We start from the raw sequence: 16,750 nt of genomic DNA on the forward strand, positions 1-16,750 counted from the left end.
TTTCGATTTAAGTCATATTACTTTAATTACATTATTTTGTTTTTTGTGAACAAATGTTCGCTCTATTTCTTCCAATTAGCGTTTTTATACTTTTATTTCTAGAAGTAAAGTAATTAGAAAAATAAGGCTACAATAAAAAAATAGTCAGAAAGTGCATTATTGACAATGACATATTCGTTTCGTTAAATAAGATCACTTTTTTACACCATTCTTATTTAAGACCGTCTTAACTTATAGATGATTTTCACACCCGATTAAATTAGAAGTAGAAGTAAAACAAGGGTGTTAGAGGTTTCAAGATAGTACGGTCATAAGCAAGATGAACGTTTTTTTTTTAAAACGACAAAATTATCAAGTCACTTGCACTAATATGATGGATTTGCTTTTAAATATTGAAGGGGAAATTTCATACGAATGAACTTTTAAAATTTACGAAAACGAAATAAGAGATAAAAAAAGAATGAAACTAAAATAATTAATTAACGCTAACTAATGAAAAAAAAATAGAAATACAACAAAAAAATCCAAAAATAATTGATGTAAAATTACAGCTTGAGGACTCGAGCCTGGGATTTCATTAGGCTTTTGTTGTTGTTTGTTATTACTTATTAGGCCCATTACCACTATGCCATAGGAATAAAAATCCTAGAGAGATAAAATCCTCTATTTTTTGAATGCTAGAACCAAATAATGGTCTCCCGCCGGAGACTATCCCAACATCACCTACTGGTATCAACTCATCCCCAATTCCTGGCCATGATTCATTATTCCCTCCGCTCCCCAAAAATTCCAAGAGGAAAACTATGCATATTGATTCATTCAATGCCCAGAATTCAGTCGCCCCAAACACAAGTATACCAATCCTAGTCATTTCCGTACCCAATTCTAATGAGATATCAGGGAGTCCAGCATCCTCCTACAAATCAACGGTACAAGGATTTGATGATGGAGCTAGCCCTATGAACGATCTGTCTCTTGCTGATATCGATATTGAATCAGAGGATGATGCAGATGAAGCAGGAGATGAAGAAGATGAGATGTGCCCTAGGATATGCTTGACCAAGATGGAAAAAACAATCATCAGGAAACCGTGGAGACATTCAATTATCATAAAGATGTTTGACAAAAACATCGGGTATTTATCGCTAATGCGAAAACTACAAGCGAAATGGTCGATTAAAGGCAAACTAACATTAACTGATCTCACGCATTCATACTACATTGCACGATTTTCATCAAAGCAAGATTACGATTTCGTAATGACCCAAGGTCCATGGATGATTGATGACCGCTATCTTACAATCAGGAAATGGGTGCCCAACTTCGTCCCTTCGGAAGACAACATATTAAAGCTCACAGCGTGGGTTCATATCCCGAATCTACCAGTTGAATATTTTAATTCTACTTTCTTAAAGAAAGTCGGATCAAAGATAGGGCAAGTGATACATATTGATAACAACACGGCTACTGCTCAAAGAGGCCAATTTACTCAGTTAAGTGTCGAAGTCGATATTTCTAAGCCTTTACTGTCAAAGTTCAAATTGAATGGCAAAGTATATGGTATCCAGTATGAAGGCTTAAAGATGATTTGCTTTAAGTGTGGTAAATTAGGCCATACAACTGAACAATGCAAGAAAGATGAGTCTTCGAAAACTGTCATGGAAGTAGAAGACCAGAGTGATGTACATCCTGATGCCAATGCTCATATAAGGGCTAATTTGTTAGATGCAGGTCTCAGACCAGAAGAGAGTGCGGATTTCGGAGAATGGATGGTTGTCAAGAAACCACCTCGAAGAAAGCAGGTCATCTCTGGTAAGCAAGCAACAGGTCCGGGCAATGAAGGCACAATATTCAATTTTGGTCAATCGTCGAAATCCTCGGGGTCAAGATTTGGTATCCTCGAAATAAATCCTGAAGATCCTATGGCCCAGTCAATCCCAAATCAAGCAACTGATTACGCTCCAAAATCTGGTAGTATTCCTCCACAAAATCTTGCTTCAAATAAAATTATTAACCAAAGAATTATTTCTTTAAACAAACAAACAAATAAACTTCTGTCAAATTCTTTCCCTAAAATAAATATTAATAAATTTACCAAAAAAGATATGCAAAATCAATCCACCTCCATTCTTTCTAAAAAGTCTATTAGCCATAAGAATCTTCAAAATTCATCTGTTATTCTACAAGATATTACTAATATCCCAGCCATCACAAAATTTCCCAATACCACGCTTATACCAAATAATACCCCAGTTTTTTCGTCCACCCTCAAGGATCCACCCTTAGTTTCTGAGTCTGCCCACAACAATGAATCCACACCCATACTTTTATTATCACGACCCCCACCTCCCTCAACCTCGATGTCTACCTCAGAACCCCCAGATCGAGGTCATCCCCCCAACTCATAAAGTGGAAATATCCACTTGGTCGGAGATGGCAACTCCTTACTTGGGAATAATGATATCGGAATGCCCAATCATGGACGTGAGAATCGAACTAGCGAAGAGCAACTCCTCGAATCTAACAATGGAATTGTCGATACCATGGAGTATTGACAGTGTCTTAAAGCTTGTAAGCAGAGCCTATCTATCATCTCTAAATTATTTACCTGATTTAATGAGTACAAGAATACCAATTTGACCCCTAACCTACCCCATATTAAATTTATGGTATGGAATGTTCAAGGCACAGGCAATATGAACAAAATCAGCGCTATTAAGGAAGTACTTCGAGTTTATAAGCCATCTGTTTTAGCACTAGTTGAGACCCATATGGGAGGGGATCATGCTATCAAGCTAGGGAGCATCCTTGGGTATACTGGGCACTCTCGAGTAAATGCGATTGGATTTAGCGGGGGTATTTGGCTATATTGGAAAACAGAGGTAGTCATAGTGTCTTCGGTTACAGAGCACCCGCAGTATATCACAGTAGAAGTAGCTAGGATCGGGGAATTTCCCTGGTTTTTTTCAGCAGTCTATGCAAGCCCGGACCCTACCAATCGGCGGGAGCTGTGGAATGAATTAGAAACCTTTGCACGGAATAATAATAGACCTTGGCTGATCGCTGGTGACTTTAATGAGACTCGTTATCTTAGTGAAAGACATGGGGGACGCGAATATGGCAAGGAGATGTAAGAATTTTAACAATTGGATAGAGAATTGCGAGTTTATTGAATTGGCATTCACCGGAGCACACCACACCTGGGCACGGGGCAATACCGAGGAGACTAGGAAAAGTGCGAGATTATATAAGGTATTATGTAATGCGGAGTGGGGAACTCTGTTTGAGGAAGCAATGGTGAAGCACCTGCCGGCAATTCAGTCTGACCACTGTCCTCTTCTAATATCACCAAATGGTTTCGCTCCTCTTAATGCCGTCAACAGACCCTTCCGCTTTCAAGCATGCTGGCTTACCCATGAGAGTTTCAAGGAATTTGTTGATGCTAGTTGGCCAACTGAAGGCGTTTTTCCAACACGGCTAGAATCACTGTCGAGGAAACTTCAAAACTGGAATTCAGAAATTTTTGGCGATATTTTTAAGAAGAAAAGAACGCTAATGGCACTAATAAGAGGATGTCAAAGAGAGCTTTCGTTGGTTGGGCAGAGTCATCTTATCAAATTAGAATCGAAATTACGTAAAGAACTTGATGAAGTTCTTGCTCAAGATGAACTTTTATGGTATCAAAAGTCGAGGTTAGAATTCATTAAAGACGGAGATCGCAACACGGCCTATTTTCATGTTATCACGCTTATTCGTCGTTGGCATAACAAGATTAATTCGCTAAAAAATAATGAAGGGCAGTGGATTGATGATACGACAGAAATTAAGAACATTGTGGTCGAGTATTTTAAAAACTTATATACTGATGATAATTGTTCAAGTGAATTAGAAAATATACCTTGGGATTTGTTTCAAGATTTTAATAATGAGGACTGGGAGTGGCTCACAAGACCGTTCTATATAGCGGAAATTGAACAAGTTATTAACCACATGGGCTCACTCACGGCTCTAGGTTCGGACGGATTTCAAGCTCTTTTTTATCAGAAGAATTGGCCTCTTATCGCTCCTTCACTATGTGACATGGTTATCAAAGCGCTTGAGGGGAAGGGTTTTCCGGAAGGGCTAAATGACACCCATCTTGTTCTTATACCAAAGGTAAATACTCCAGAATCGATTACTCAATTCCGTCCTATAAGTCTATGTAATGTTGCCTACAAAATTATCAGCAAAACTCTTGCAAACCGTATTAAGAAGGCGCTACCCCACGTTATTTCTGAGACGCAAAGCGGGTTTGTTCCGGGCCGCCAAATTACTGATAATATAGTTGTTTTTCAAGAGGTTATACACTCTATGCGTAAAAAGAGAGGGAAAACCGGCCATGGCTATTAAAATCGATCTTGAGAAAGCTTATGACCGTCTACGATGGAGTTTTATCCACACTACTTTAAGTGACATGGGACTCCCGATCCTTCTTATTAATGTTATTATAGAATGTGTTCGATCACCTCGTATGCGGATTTTGTGGAATGACGAACCAACATCTCAGTTTATTCCGTCACGGGGTATCCGTCAAGGGGACCCATTATCCTTGTATCTTTTTGTTATGTGTTTATAAAAGTTACAACAACCTATCGATTTAAAGGTTCGCAACCATAATTGGAAGCCAATTACTCTATGTCGAGATGGACCCATGATTACGAATCTCTTTTTCGCGGATGACATAGTAATTTTTGGGGAGGCTTCTGTCGAACAAGCTCAAGTAATCAATTATGTCATCAATAATTTTTGTAAAGCTTCCGGTGAAAAGGTCGGTGCAGCTAAGTCTCGAGTATTCTTCTCCAATAACACGGAAACTAGCATCAGAACCAAGGTGTGTGAGGCCTTGGGTTTCGAAGAAACGAATGACTTGGGAACTTATCTCGGGGTGCCTACTATAAATGGTCGGGTTACTAGGCAAACGTTTGCTTATTTAGAAGAAAAGATTAATAAAAGATTAGCAGGGTGGTCGACTAAGCGTTTATCTTTTGCCGGGAGAGCAACTCTTGTTCAATCCACACTGACTACCATAGCAAATTATAGTATGCAATCGGCTAAAATCCCAAGATCAGTTTGCGATTCTATAGACAGGAAGTCTCGTCGTTTTTTATGGGGAGGTAACGAGGAAAGGAATTCAGTCCATCTAATTTCGTGGGAAAATGTACAGAAACCTAAATCGCTTGGAGGAATCGGTATTCTATCGGCAAGGCAAGCTAATGCGGCATTCTTAACTAAATTAGGATGGAGAGTTATAGCTGAACCAAGGAGTTTGTGGTCTCGAGTTCTTCGAGCCAAGTATTGTAACAATCGTTGTGACATCAATATCTTTCAAGCGAAGACAAGTATGTCTAATGTGTGGGTGGGTATATCGTTGCAAGCTAAAACCATAGCAAGAGGAACAGCCACGACGGTGGAAAATGGCCGACGCACTCTGTTTTGGGTTCACGCATGGGTCGATGGAGTGTGCCTTTCCGACCATGCTAACACTCATATCCCTGAGGCCATCTTGAGTGCTTCAGTAAGCGATATGTGGTGTGCCAATTCAGGGTGGAAATGGGAGCTTTTCTCTTACTTTCTACCACAGTCTATCCTCCAAAAAATTGCTTCCATTTCCCTGATAGAAGACCCTGATATGGAGGACTCACTCTACTGGATTGTCACTTCAACAGGTAAATTATCGATAAAATCGGCCCTTGGTTTTTTGCAGACCGAGAATATAACGAACGAGACTGAACCAATAATTTGGCGTACCTTATGTCGATTACCTATACAACAACGTGTCAGAATGTTCTTATGGCTAGCAGCTCACGAGAGATTAATGGTAAATGTTAATAGAGTTAAACGTAATATGGGAGATAATCCTCTATGCCCACGGTGCGACGAAGACGAAGAGACCACTGACCATCTTCTCCGTCACTGCCCTATCTCACGGCAAGTTTGGAGTCTTCTCGGTGTAGATAGCTCAAATCCCATATTTTATAATTCGCCTTTCCTCGACTGGATTACGAAGTGTGCAGGTAATGGAGTTGAGACGTTTGAACCAAATTGGTCGATTTTCTTTGCCATAACGTGTTGGTGGCTTTGGAAATGGCGCAATAATATCGTGTTTGGGCGTGAGTCAGACAATCCAACGGATCATAGAGCTTTCCTACACCATCAGTTTGAAGTTAAGAAAAGAGCATTCGACCGTTTTGATATTTTCATTCCTAACTCGCAACCGGTGAATACGGAAGTTTATATTCACTGTCTACCACCCCCACATAATTGGATTTTACTAAATACAGATGGCGCGTCAAAGGGTAACCCAGGTCCGGCAGGAGGAGAAGGAGGAGGAGGAATTTTTCGCGACGAGACGGGCAATTTCATCTCTACCTTTTATTTTTCGTGTGGGAATTGCACCTCCCTGAAGGCTGAGTTCCTCGCTCTCTTAGCGGGATTAGAGAAGGCGAGAATGATGCGGGTTAATAGACTCCTAATTCATATGGACAATCGTCCGTGTGTTAATATTATTAACGAGAAGCAGCTTGTGAGCAATAGCCTTAAGTTCATCATCAAGCAATGCCATGATTTAATGAATGAAGAAGGATGGGTAGTCAAGCTTGAACATTCGTATAGAGAGGCGAATAGGGCTGCGGATTATTTAGCTAATCAGGGAGTTTATTCAAGTACTGTTATTAATTATTTAGACACTCCGAGTCATGGGCTTCGACCCATCCTTCGGGAGGATATCTTTGGGGTCGCTATTCCCCGTGTAATAGCTAATACTTAATTTTCGGAGCTTTGCCCCTCGTGAGTACCCAAAAAAAAAACACTATGCCATAAGAAGAACTGTTAACTTTATAGAATGTTAATACGCACTTTAACAATAACTCCTTCCAAGTGAGGCCTCCAACCCTATTGGGCCCCGGTTCGGTGAACCTAATTGAACCACTTAAGGGCCGCCCTTGTTACTCCATTTCATTGAATTCTATACGTTGTTTTTTTTACACTATTCATAAGTAAGGAAAATTTTTTATACAACTTATAATATATTTCATAAAAGATAGTCAAGTTAAATCTAGTTTAAATTGTCTTACCGACTACAATGTGAATATCAATTTTTTATGATTTTTAGTATTATTGTAACTAAAAATATGAACAAAAGAAAACAAACATTGATATATATGTGTATGGAATGGAGGAAGTATTAACAATTGATGGACTATACAACCAGTTGTATATGTTGTACGGTGTAGAATCTGAGCTTTGTGATAAAGTATCTGAGCTTTATGTTAAAGAATATGAGCTTTATTAGAAAGTATTGAATTCATCCATTTACACATTAAAAACATGAACTTTGAATTAGCTCAGAAAGAATACATATAAACTCAGATTCTTATACCTTGGTTGTACAATGCTTATGGTACAACTGGTTGTATAATCCTATTTGTGAAGTATTAATGTTACACATTTGTATTGTCACCCGACTTGAGCTATAATATTCATATTTTAGCTCAATTTATGCATCAATCTAAAGTCGTCCGTTGGCAAGTTGCTATCTCTGTCGTTCGTTACATAAAAATGAATCTGAGTCTGCCTTTCCTTCCAATTTTGATCTTCATCTACGGGATTATTGTGATGCCAATTGGGCTAGTTGTCCGCATAGTTACTTAACGATCTTTAACCGCTTACTTTGTATTTCTGACAAACAAAGAAACAAACAATTGTCTCCTGTTCTTCGACTAAGGCTGAATATGGCTCTTTAGCTGTTGGGAAAGTAACCCCAACATTATTGATGAGCTAGTAACATATGAATCTTTGTGTTTAGAGTTATGCTTTAAGTTAGTTGTATTTACACATTAGATGTTTATGTTACTAAGTGTAAATATTAGGAGTTATGTTAGTAAAGTATTAAGGCTCTTTATGTTACTAGATGAGCTAAGACTTAGGAACTTATATAAATAAGGGTCATGAGTCGTGTTGGATAACTAAAAGAGTGTGTATGCTTAATATTCCGAGTTAAGCATAGTTGGAATCTTTACTAGTAGTTAAGTGTTGGAGGATTGATTGTATTATTGTTAGTGGTTGAATAATAATAATACAGGCTGGGTTGTGGGTTAATCCCATAACAAATATATTGTGTCTTTGCATTTTATGTTATTTGTACCAAAAACCTCAACAAAGTTTTGGTACAAAGTTTGAGATGGAGTTGTTCAATGGTAACAACAATTTTTCGTTGTGGCAAAGCATGATAAATGATGTTCTCATACAACAGGGGTTGTATGCGACTCTTGAAGATAAGAAGCCCGATGATGATGTTCAAGTTCTCAAATGGGAGGACATGAAGTTGCGTGCGGTTAGTACAATCCGTTTAGCCCTTGCATCCGAAATCAAGTATAGTGTGTTAGAGGAGACAAATCCAAAGGAGTTATGGACCAAGTTATGTACGGTTTACAATGCGAAGTCCTTGTCTAGCAAACTATTCTTGAAGAAAGATCTTTTCGATCAATGGCTTGATCACCCAATTGGCGAGTTTAGATAAGACGTTCAAACAAGAAGATAAGGCAATAATATTGTTGGCTTCTCTTCCCAAAAAGTATAACACGGTTATTACTAGTTTACTTGTGGGGAAGACAACATTGGCCTTAGATGAGACCGTTGTGGTTTTGCTCGAGTCGAAAAAATTGATGAAGCAAGGAAGTGGTGGCTCTTCAAGTGATGGAGGAGTTTTTGTGGTTGAATATCGCGGCAAGAAGAAGGACAGTTTGAAAAAGCACAATCCCAATATCAATTGCTTCTAATGCGGTGAGTTAGGTCATACAAGAACTATGTGTCCTAAGGCTAAAGAAGATTTGAAGGAGTTGAAAAAAGATCGTGCTAGTGGGGTTGCAGCAATGGCAGAAATTGATGATGTAGAACTCTTAATGGTTTATGGGAAAAAAGAACCTAAAGAAAGTTGGGTGTTAGCTAGATTCAGGAACTTCCTATCATATATGTGGAATAAGAGAGTTGTTCCCTTCTTATGAAGAATGTGAAGGTAAGGTGGTTAGTAGTTTGCCAATGGTGATAAGGCAAAAATTGAAGGGATTAGTGAAGTAAAAATGGACTTCATTACGGCCAAGTTAGAAGATTTGGTGATGTTAGATACATACCAAACATTAGAAGAAATTCTATCTCATTAGGCAGATTAGATGGATTCTGTTGTACCATTCATGTTGAGAATGTGAGAATGGTGTTTTGGAGGTCACTAAAAAAGATAAGGTGATTCTCGAAGGTAAACGAGGTGAAACTAACTTATTCACATTTGATGGAAGATGTGTTGAAGATAGGTTAGTTCAAGGGGAGATTCTCCCAGGTTAAGGTTGGGTCGTTCCGCTCGATGATTAACAAGCTCAAAGTAATGTTAGGGTTAAGGGAAGGTTTGTTGGGAAAGTAACCCCAACATTATTGATGAGCTAGTAACATATGAGTCTTTATGTTTAGAGTTATACTTTAAGTTACTTGTATTTACACATTAGATGTTTATGTTACTAAGTGTAAATATTATGAGTTATGTTAGTAAGGTATTAGGGATCTTTATGTTACTAGATGAGTTATGACTGGGGAACTTATATAAATAAGGGTCATAAATCATGTTGGATAAGTAAAAGAGTGTGTATGCTTAATATCCCAAGTTAATTAAACATAGTTGAAAACCTTAACTAGTAGCTAATTGTTGGATGATTGATTGTATTATTATAAATAATAATAATAATACAGGGTGAGTTGTGAGTTAAATCCATTACAAATATTTTGTGTCTTTTTATCTGTACTAAAAATTCCAACATTAGCATGACTTTGGACTTCTCTCTAGGGTTTCTATGAGAGCCTCCGTCTAATCTTCGTCTTTAGGGTCATCCTTTCTCTTCAAGGAGCCTTCTACTTTTCTCGTGGTGATTTCTAGACATCGAAATAGGGTTTGGTCTCATTTTTTATTCTCGACATGGCATCAAGTTCCGATTTGAGGCAAAGGAAGGGCAAAAACGTAGTGGGAGAGGATGAAGAGTTTGTTTGGGATGTGGGAGAGGAGGAGACGGAAACTGATAAAACGAAGGCCATTCTGGTGGGCAGAATCTGGACGTCGAAGGCAATAAATGCAAGGGCTGCAATCGACACCATGACAAAATTGTGGAACCCTAAAGGTAATGTTGCTGGAAACCTAATTGATGTTAAAAATAAGATTTTCATTTTCAAGTTTGAACTTGAGAGCGATAAAGTTAAGGTAGTCGATGGGCAACCGTGGCATTTCGATAAATTCATTTGGTGCTTTAATGACCCCATAAGTGATGGTAAAGTGTCTGATACACCACTATACCATGTTCCGTTTTGGGCTAGGGTTTATGATTTGCCATTGAGGGGACATACGAATTTGGATAATGTTCGGAGACTAGGAATGCAGTTAGGCCGTTATGTGGGAGTCGATGAAGCGCCAATGCCTGAAGTGGAGAGGGCTGTCCGGGTTAGGGTTCTACACGATGTGCGTTCCTCGTTGCGTGATTCTGTGAAAGTTATACTAGCGAAGGGAGAGAAGGTCGAATTTGAAGTGAAGTATGAAAGACTTCCTATATTTTGTTACGGCTGTGGAGTCTTAGGACACGGAGAAAAGGATTGCGACGATGGGCCATATGAAGAAGGGGAGCTTCGATTTAGCGAAAATTTGAGGGCCTCACCACGGAGGGTGGTGAAAACCATGGCTGAGGTCAATCATACAAAAGCTAGGGCATTGTTTGGAGTTTTTGAAGAAGAGCAAAGGCGATATGAAGAGGAGGCAGTATCGAATATGATAGCGAAACTCCAAAGCATATCTATTAAAGGCAAATCGAGGAGTGTGGTAAAGGAGGGCAGAGGGGAGTGTAGTGCTGAAAATTTGAGGCGAAGAGAGGAAGTGCAGAGGAGTAGGAAAAATGACGGGATGAGAGAAGGAGGGGAAACTAATGTGGAGAGCGTGGAGACAGTAGGAAGTTTGTTGGGTGGGGAGGAGGTGGATGTAAGGGAGAATACCGTAGTGGAGAGTGGAGAGCAGCAGGAGGAGGGAGAGATAATGGCGATGGCTGGTGTAGGGCAGGGTCAGGAAGGTGAAAAGGGGAGAGGGGAGGCGAGGAAGTGGACGAGGAAATATAAGGAGCCAAAGGAAGGAGGACAGGGAGGAAGAGAGACCAGTATGGTGCATACGGGTGAAAAAAGGAGTTGTAGTGTACTGGGGAGTGAAGGACGTGAGGATGGGGTGTCTAAATATCGAAAAATCATGGATGTATGTTCATCTGAGGCGGAGGTTGAGGGCGCTCAACCCCGCCGGGCCCAATGAATCTCTTAAGTCTCAACTGCAGGGGGCTGGGCAATCCCGCTGCAGTTAGTGGTCTCCGTAATTTACTACGGAAAGAGGCCCCCGCCTTGGTCTTTCTCTCCGAGACCAAGCTGAGCGGTGAAGAATTTAGGAGAGTTCGGGCTAGTTTTGATGAGTATGAGGGAATGGAGGTGGATAGTGTGGGGAGGTCTGGGGGTTTGGCGTTTATGTGGAAGAAGCATGTTCGTTGTACGTTTCGGTCGGCTTCGGTTCACCATATGGATTTCGAGATTATGGAGGATGATGGGTCTTGGAGAGCGACGGGTTTCTATGGGTGGCCGAGTGTTTCTGAGAGGCATCTTTCGTGGGAACTGCTCCGATTACTAGGAACACAATATAATGGTCCGTGGGTGTGTATTGGGGATTTTAACGAGGTACTCTTTGCGACGGAAATGAAAGGGGGAGTGCGACCACAAAGACAAATGAATAATTTCCGGGAAGCAGTGGACGATTGTGGATTGAGGGATGTCGAGTTTGAGGGGCACATGTTTACATATGACAATGGACAGGCGGATGACGATAATAGGCAAAGTCGAATAGATAGGGCCTTGTGCAATGAGGCTTGGATCGATTTGTTTCCGAGAGCTAAGCTTACCCATCTAGAGCGTGAGTGGTCTGACCACGCCCCAATCTTGTTGCGTATGGTGCGTAGAAACCGTGAGGAGCAGCCGGTTAATAAAATTTTCCGGTTTGAGCATATGTGGGTGGGGGCGGATGGTTGCGAAGGAGTGGTTCAAGAGGCCTGGGATAGCGGGGGCACGGACCTGGTTGATTTATTAGCTCGGTGTGCGGAGGATTTACATAAGTGGAAGGGGGTTAGCATAGGCAAAGTGATGAGAGACTTGAAGAAAAAGCGAAGGCGTTTAGAGGTGTTGAATGCGGGGGGGAGGTCGAGGAGGGCAGTAATGGAGAGGAAGGCGGTGGTGAAGGAGATAGCGGAATAGTTAAAGCAAGAGGAGCTGTTTTGGAGGCAAAGATCACGGGCAATTTGGCTTAAGGAGGGTGATAGGAATACGAAATTCTTCCATAGAAAAGCAACACAACGCAAGGAGAAGAATCATATAGCCAAATTAGTTGATAATGAGGGTAGGGTTTGGGAAGGCAGGGATAACATTTCTAAGGTGGCTAGGGAGTATTTTGAGGATGTTTTTGCTACGAGGCAGCCGACTGGGTTCGAGCATCTGCTTGATGGAGTAGAAGGGAGGGTTACCGAGAGGATGAATATGCTTCTTCGATGCGATTATACAGAGGAGGAGGTTGTGACCGCGCTGAATCAAATGCATCCATTGAAGGCTCCCGGACCGGATGGCATGAATGGGTTGTTCTATCAAACCTATTGGCACATTGTGGGACAAGCTGTGACTCGAACGGTGATAGGCATTCTACGAGGAGCTCCTTTCCTGGAAGGTATTAATAAAACTCACATTGTTTTAATTCCAAAAAAGAAGGCTCCGGATAAAATGACTGATTTTCGCCCGATTAGTTTATGCAATGTAATTTATAAATTGGTGTCGAAAGTGTTAGCTAACCGGCTTAAAACTTTCTTGGGTGAGATTGTGTCGGAAAATCAAAGTGCCTTTACCCCGGGTCGTCTCATTACTGATAACATTCTGGTTGCTTTCGAAATGTTTCACTATATGAAAAATTCCAAACATAAGAATGGGTATATGGCTCTCAAACTTGATATGTCTAAAGCTTATGATAGAGTGGAGTGGAATTTTTTGGAGAGAGTTTTAATCAGAATGGGAATGGATACGAGATGGGTGAATAGGGTAATGCTATGTGTGACTTCGGTGCGTTTCTCTGTTCTTATCAACGGCTCCCCGACGGAAGAATTTTGCCCTAAGCGAGGACTTAGACAAGGCGATCCGCTGTCCCCATATTTGTTTATTTTGTGTGCGGAGGTCTTATCTAGTATGATGAGAAGGGCAGCGGAGATTGGGTCTATTCATGGTGTACGGGTTGCCCCTCAGTCGCCTATGGTAACACATTTGCTTTTTGCGGACGACAGTATTTTCTTTGTGAAGGCAACGATTAATGAAGCGACTAAGGTGCAGGAAATCCTACATGAGTACGCAGGAGCCTCGGGGCAAGTCATTAATTTCGACAAAACAACGGTTTCTTTTAGCCGGGGGACAAGAGAACGAGATAAAAGCGGGGTTACCCAAGTTTTGGGGGTGCGTATGGTGGATGGGCAGGATCGTTATTTGGGGTTGCCGACCATGGTGGGAAAATCGAGAAGTGTGGTGGCGAATGTTGTACGCGATAAACTGGGGAAGAAGCTACAAGGATGGAAAGGGCGTTGTTTTTTCGAAGGCGGTCGGGAAGTGTTGATAAAAAGCGAGCCCAATCAATCCCAACCTATGCTATGAGCGTCTTCAAACTCCCGGATAATTTTTGTAACGAACTTCGGTCCCTTGTTTCGCGTTTTTGGTGGGGAGCAGCTCGGGGTAAGGCGAAAATTCCTTGGGTTGCGCGGTCAAAGATGTGTAAGCCGAAGGGGATGGGTGGCCTGGGATTTAGGGACTTTCATAAGTTCAACATGGCGCTTCTCGGAAAACAAGCTTGGCGGTTCTTGACCGATAAATCTAGCCTCATGGTTCGAGTTCTTAGAGGTAAATATTTCCCCACGGGTAGGTTTTTGGAAGCTAACCTTGGAGATAATCCTAGCTATACGTGGCGAGGAATTTGGGAAGCCCGAGAGGTGTTGAAACTGGGTGTACGGAGACGCATAGGAGACGGCTTGACTACGAAAGTTTGGGTCGATCCATGGGTTCCACATACACGATCAAGGATGATCCTTTCCCCGCGAGGTGAAGCACCGGGCTGATATGATGGTAGCGGATTTGTGGTCGGCTGATGGAGGTTCGTGGGACTTGGCTAAGGTGAGTGAATTGTTTCTTCCTTTCGAACAAGAACGAATCCTAAAGATACGCATAAGTAACACGAGACCTGAGGATGGATGGACATGGGACCTCGAAAAGAATGGGGACTATTCGGTAAAGTCCGCATCTGAGCTTTGCTTGGTGGAGAATGGGAGGCGTTGGGTCATCGGATTGTATACGGGAAAAGGCGCTGTGGAACCGTATTTGGAAAGCGAATGTTTGGCCCCGAGTTAAGGTGTTTATGTGGCGATTCAGAACGAGGCAATTGCTACAAAAACGAACATAGCTACTCGAATCCATTCCGTGGATGCGGGGCGCCCGATGTGTGGTTGCGAGTTGGAGACTAGTCTTCATCTTGTAAGGGGTTGTGGGTGGACGGGAAGGGTGTGGGATAGGTTGGGGTTGGAGGTTAGGAGGACGGAGGGGTATGTGCGGGTGAGGGAGTGGGTGGAGGATGTGTGGAGGGAGTTGGGGGATAGCGAGATAGATACTTTCATCTTTGGGTGTTGGGCGATGTGGGAAGCAAGAAATAAAATGGTGTTTGAAAACGAGAAGATTGAGGTGTCGAAGGTGGTTAAGAGGGTGGAGGGAATGAGGCGGGAGTTGGAGGTTGATATACACAACAGGGAGGGGAGAGTGGTAGCAGTAGGAGGTGGTGGACAGTGGGAGAAACCGGAGACAAGGCTTTGTGAAGTCGAACACCGACTCGGGGGTAAAGGAGGGCCGGGGATTGGGGATTGGGCTAATCGGTCGTGGAAGTGAAGGGGAGGTGGTGTGGGGAATGGCGGAGCATAGGATGGAGGAGATGGAGGTACGGCTGGCGGAGGCGTTAGCAATTCTTGAAGGCGTTAAAGAGGCAAGGAGGCGCGGCCACACGAGTATTATTATCGAGAGTGACTGCAAGACGGTGATTGAGGCTTTGAAGACGAAGGAGAAAGGAAATAGCGACTTTCATTTTCGCTAGATGACATTCTTTATTTTTGTTCGATTTCGATTATGTTTGTTGGTCTTTTGTAAGTCGAAAACTTAATGGTGTAGCTCATGAGCTTGCCCATTTTGATTCGACACTCATAGGTAAGCAATTTTGGGATAGTTCGCTACCCGAACATGTTATGTCGTTGGTTTTTAGTGATATCAATGAAATGAGGTAAACCCGATTTGGGGTTGTTTCAAAAAAAAAAAAAAAAAAAAAATTCCAACATTAGCTTATAGGACGTGTGAATTATGGCTTTATTCCTAATGCGACTAAGTGCGCGCTTCGATTGACCAAAAAAAAATTATGGCTTTATTCCTTGTTGTCCACGTTTGGGGTCCAACCCGACAAACCTATAAACTTTTATTGTGATTGCTCGTCAAACTGCCCTTTACATTGCTTGATATCTAGTGTTCCATAAAAGAACAAAGTATATTTTGGTTGTCAGTCATTTGGTTCGAGATGAGATCATTCATGGTACGATTGCATCGTCTTATATGCATTCCTCAACACAATTGGCTTGACATTAACATTTCAATGTTGTACTACTTCATTATTGCTAATCAATTTATAAATTAAAAGACAAAATTGTTGATTACAGCCTTTTAAAAATCACTTTTTGAAAATTACAGCCTTATATAATTTTTTTTGTAAATTACATCCAAAATATTACTTTTCTTCTAAAATTGCACCAACTTGAGGATTCCGGTGAATTTTGATGATGTTTTGATGTTGTTTGGGGTGATTAATTGGTTTGTGTTAAGGAGAGGTAAGAAATCTGGGTAAGTAGGCTCTCAAATAATAAAGGGTATATCAATAAAACATCAACAAAATTCACCGGAATCCTCAAGTTGGTGCAATTTTAGAAGAAAAGTAATATTTTGGATGTAATTTACAAAAAAAATTATATAAGGCTGTAATTTTCAAAAAGTGATTTTTAAAAGGCTGCAATCAACAATTTTCTCAAATTAAAATGACATTTAACCAAACCACTTAAATTATGGCATACTAAATTTGCAGTTACAAAAACTTCCATTCATATTATAATATAGTCATTACACAAGAAATTACGCTACTAGTACATAACTAGTGTAGATCCCGTGCTGAAGCACGATATTTTTTAGATTTGATTTATAAAGAGACAGTCTCAATAAAATTATTTGCATAACTTAACTGTACTTCTAATTTAATGTTATAATGTACTAATATAATATTAGTAAGAGGTAAAAAAGAAAGTTATTTTTGCCTTAAACTATAAAAATATTATTTTATTAAACTTTAAGTTACTATTAAGAATAATTTATGACATTAAAATGTAATTAAAACGCGTATTATGCTTGTAAAGAATACCAATAAAAACAATATTCGTATATATGTATTTATGGTAGAAATTGAGAAGGTAAGCAGTTTGGAATTACTATATTATTAAGAAGGTTTTACTCAAAAAAAAAAAAAAGGTAAGGAATTTGCGAGATAATCTAATTAAGTAAGGAT

General features: G+C 40.6%; 2 protein-coding genes across 2 annotated transcripts; both read left to right on the top strand.

Moving 5' to 3' along the window:
- The first annotated feature begins 674 nt into the window (after nt 1-674).
- LOC141655633 (uncharacterized) lies at nt 675-3,134 on the top strand. The gene is made up of 2 exons (XM_074462702.1): nt 675-1,971; nt 2,686-3,134. The coding sequence occupies exons 1-2, from the start codon at nt 675-677 to the stop codon at nt 3,132-3,134; spliced, it is 1,746 nt and encodes a 581-aa protein (XP_074318803.1).
- An 8,221-nt stretch (nt 3,135-11,355) lies between these two features.
- LOC141655634 (uncharacterized) lies at nt 11,356-12,342 on the top strand. Its single transcript, XM_074462703.1, has one exon. The coding sequence runs from the start codon at nt 11,356-11,358 to the stop codon at nt 12,340-12,342; it is 987 nt and encodes a 328-aa protein (XP_074318804.1).
- Nucleotides 12,343-16,750: the final 4,408 nt, after the last annotated feature.

Source organism: Silene latifolia, chromosome 5, assembly GCF_048544455.1.
Source record: "Silene latifolia isolate original U9 population chromosome 5, ASM4854445v1, whole genome shotgun sequence".
Lineage (NCBI taxonomy): Eukaryota > Viridiplantae > Streptophyta > Magnoliopsida > Caryophyllales > Caryophyllaceae > Silene > Silene latifolia.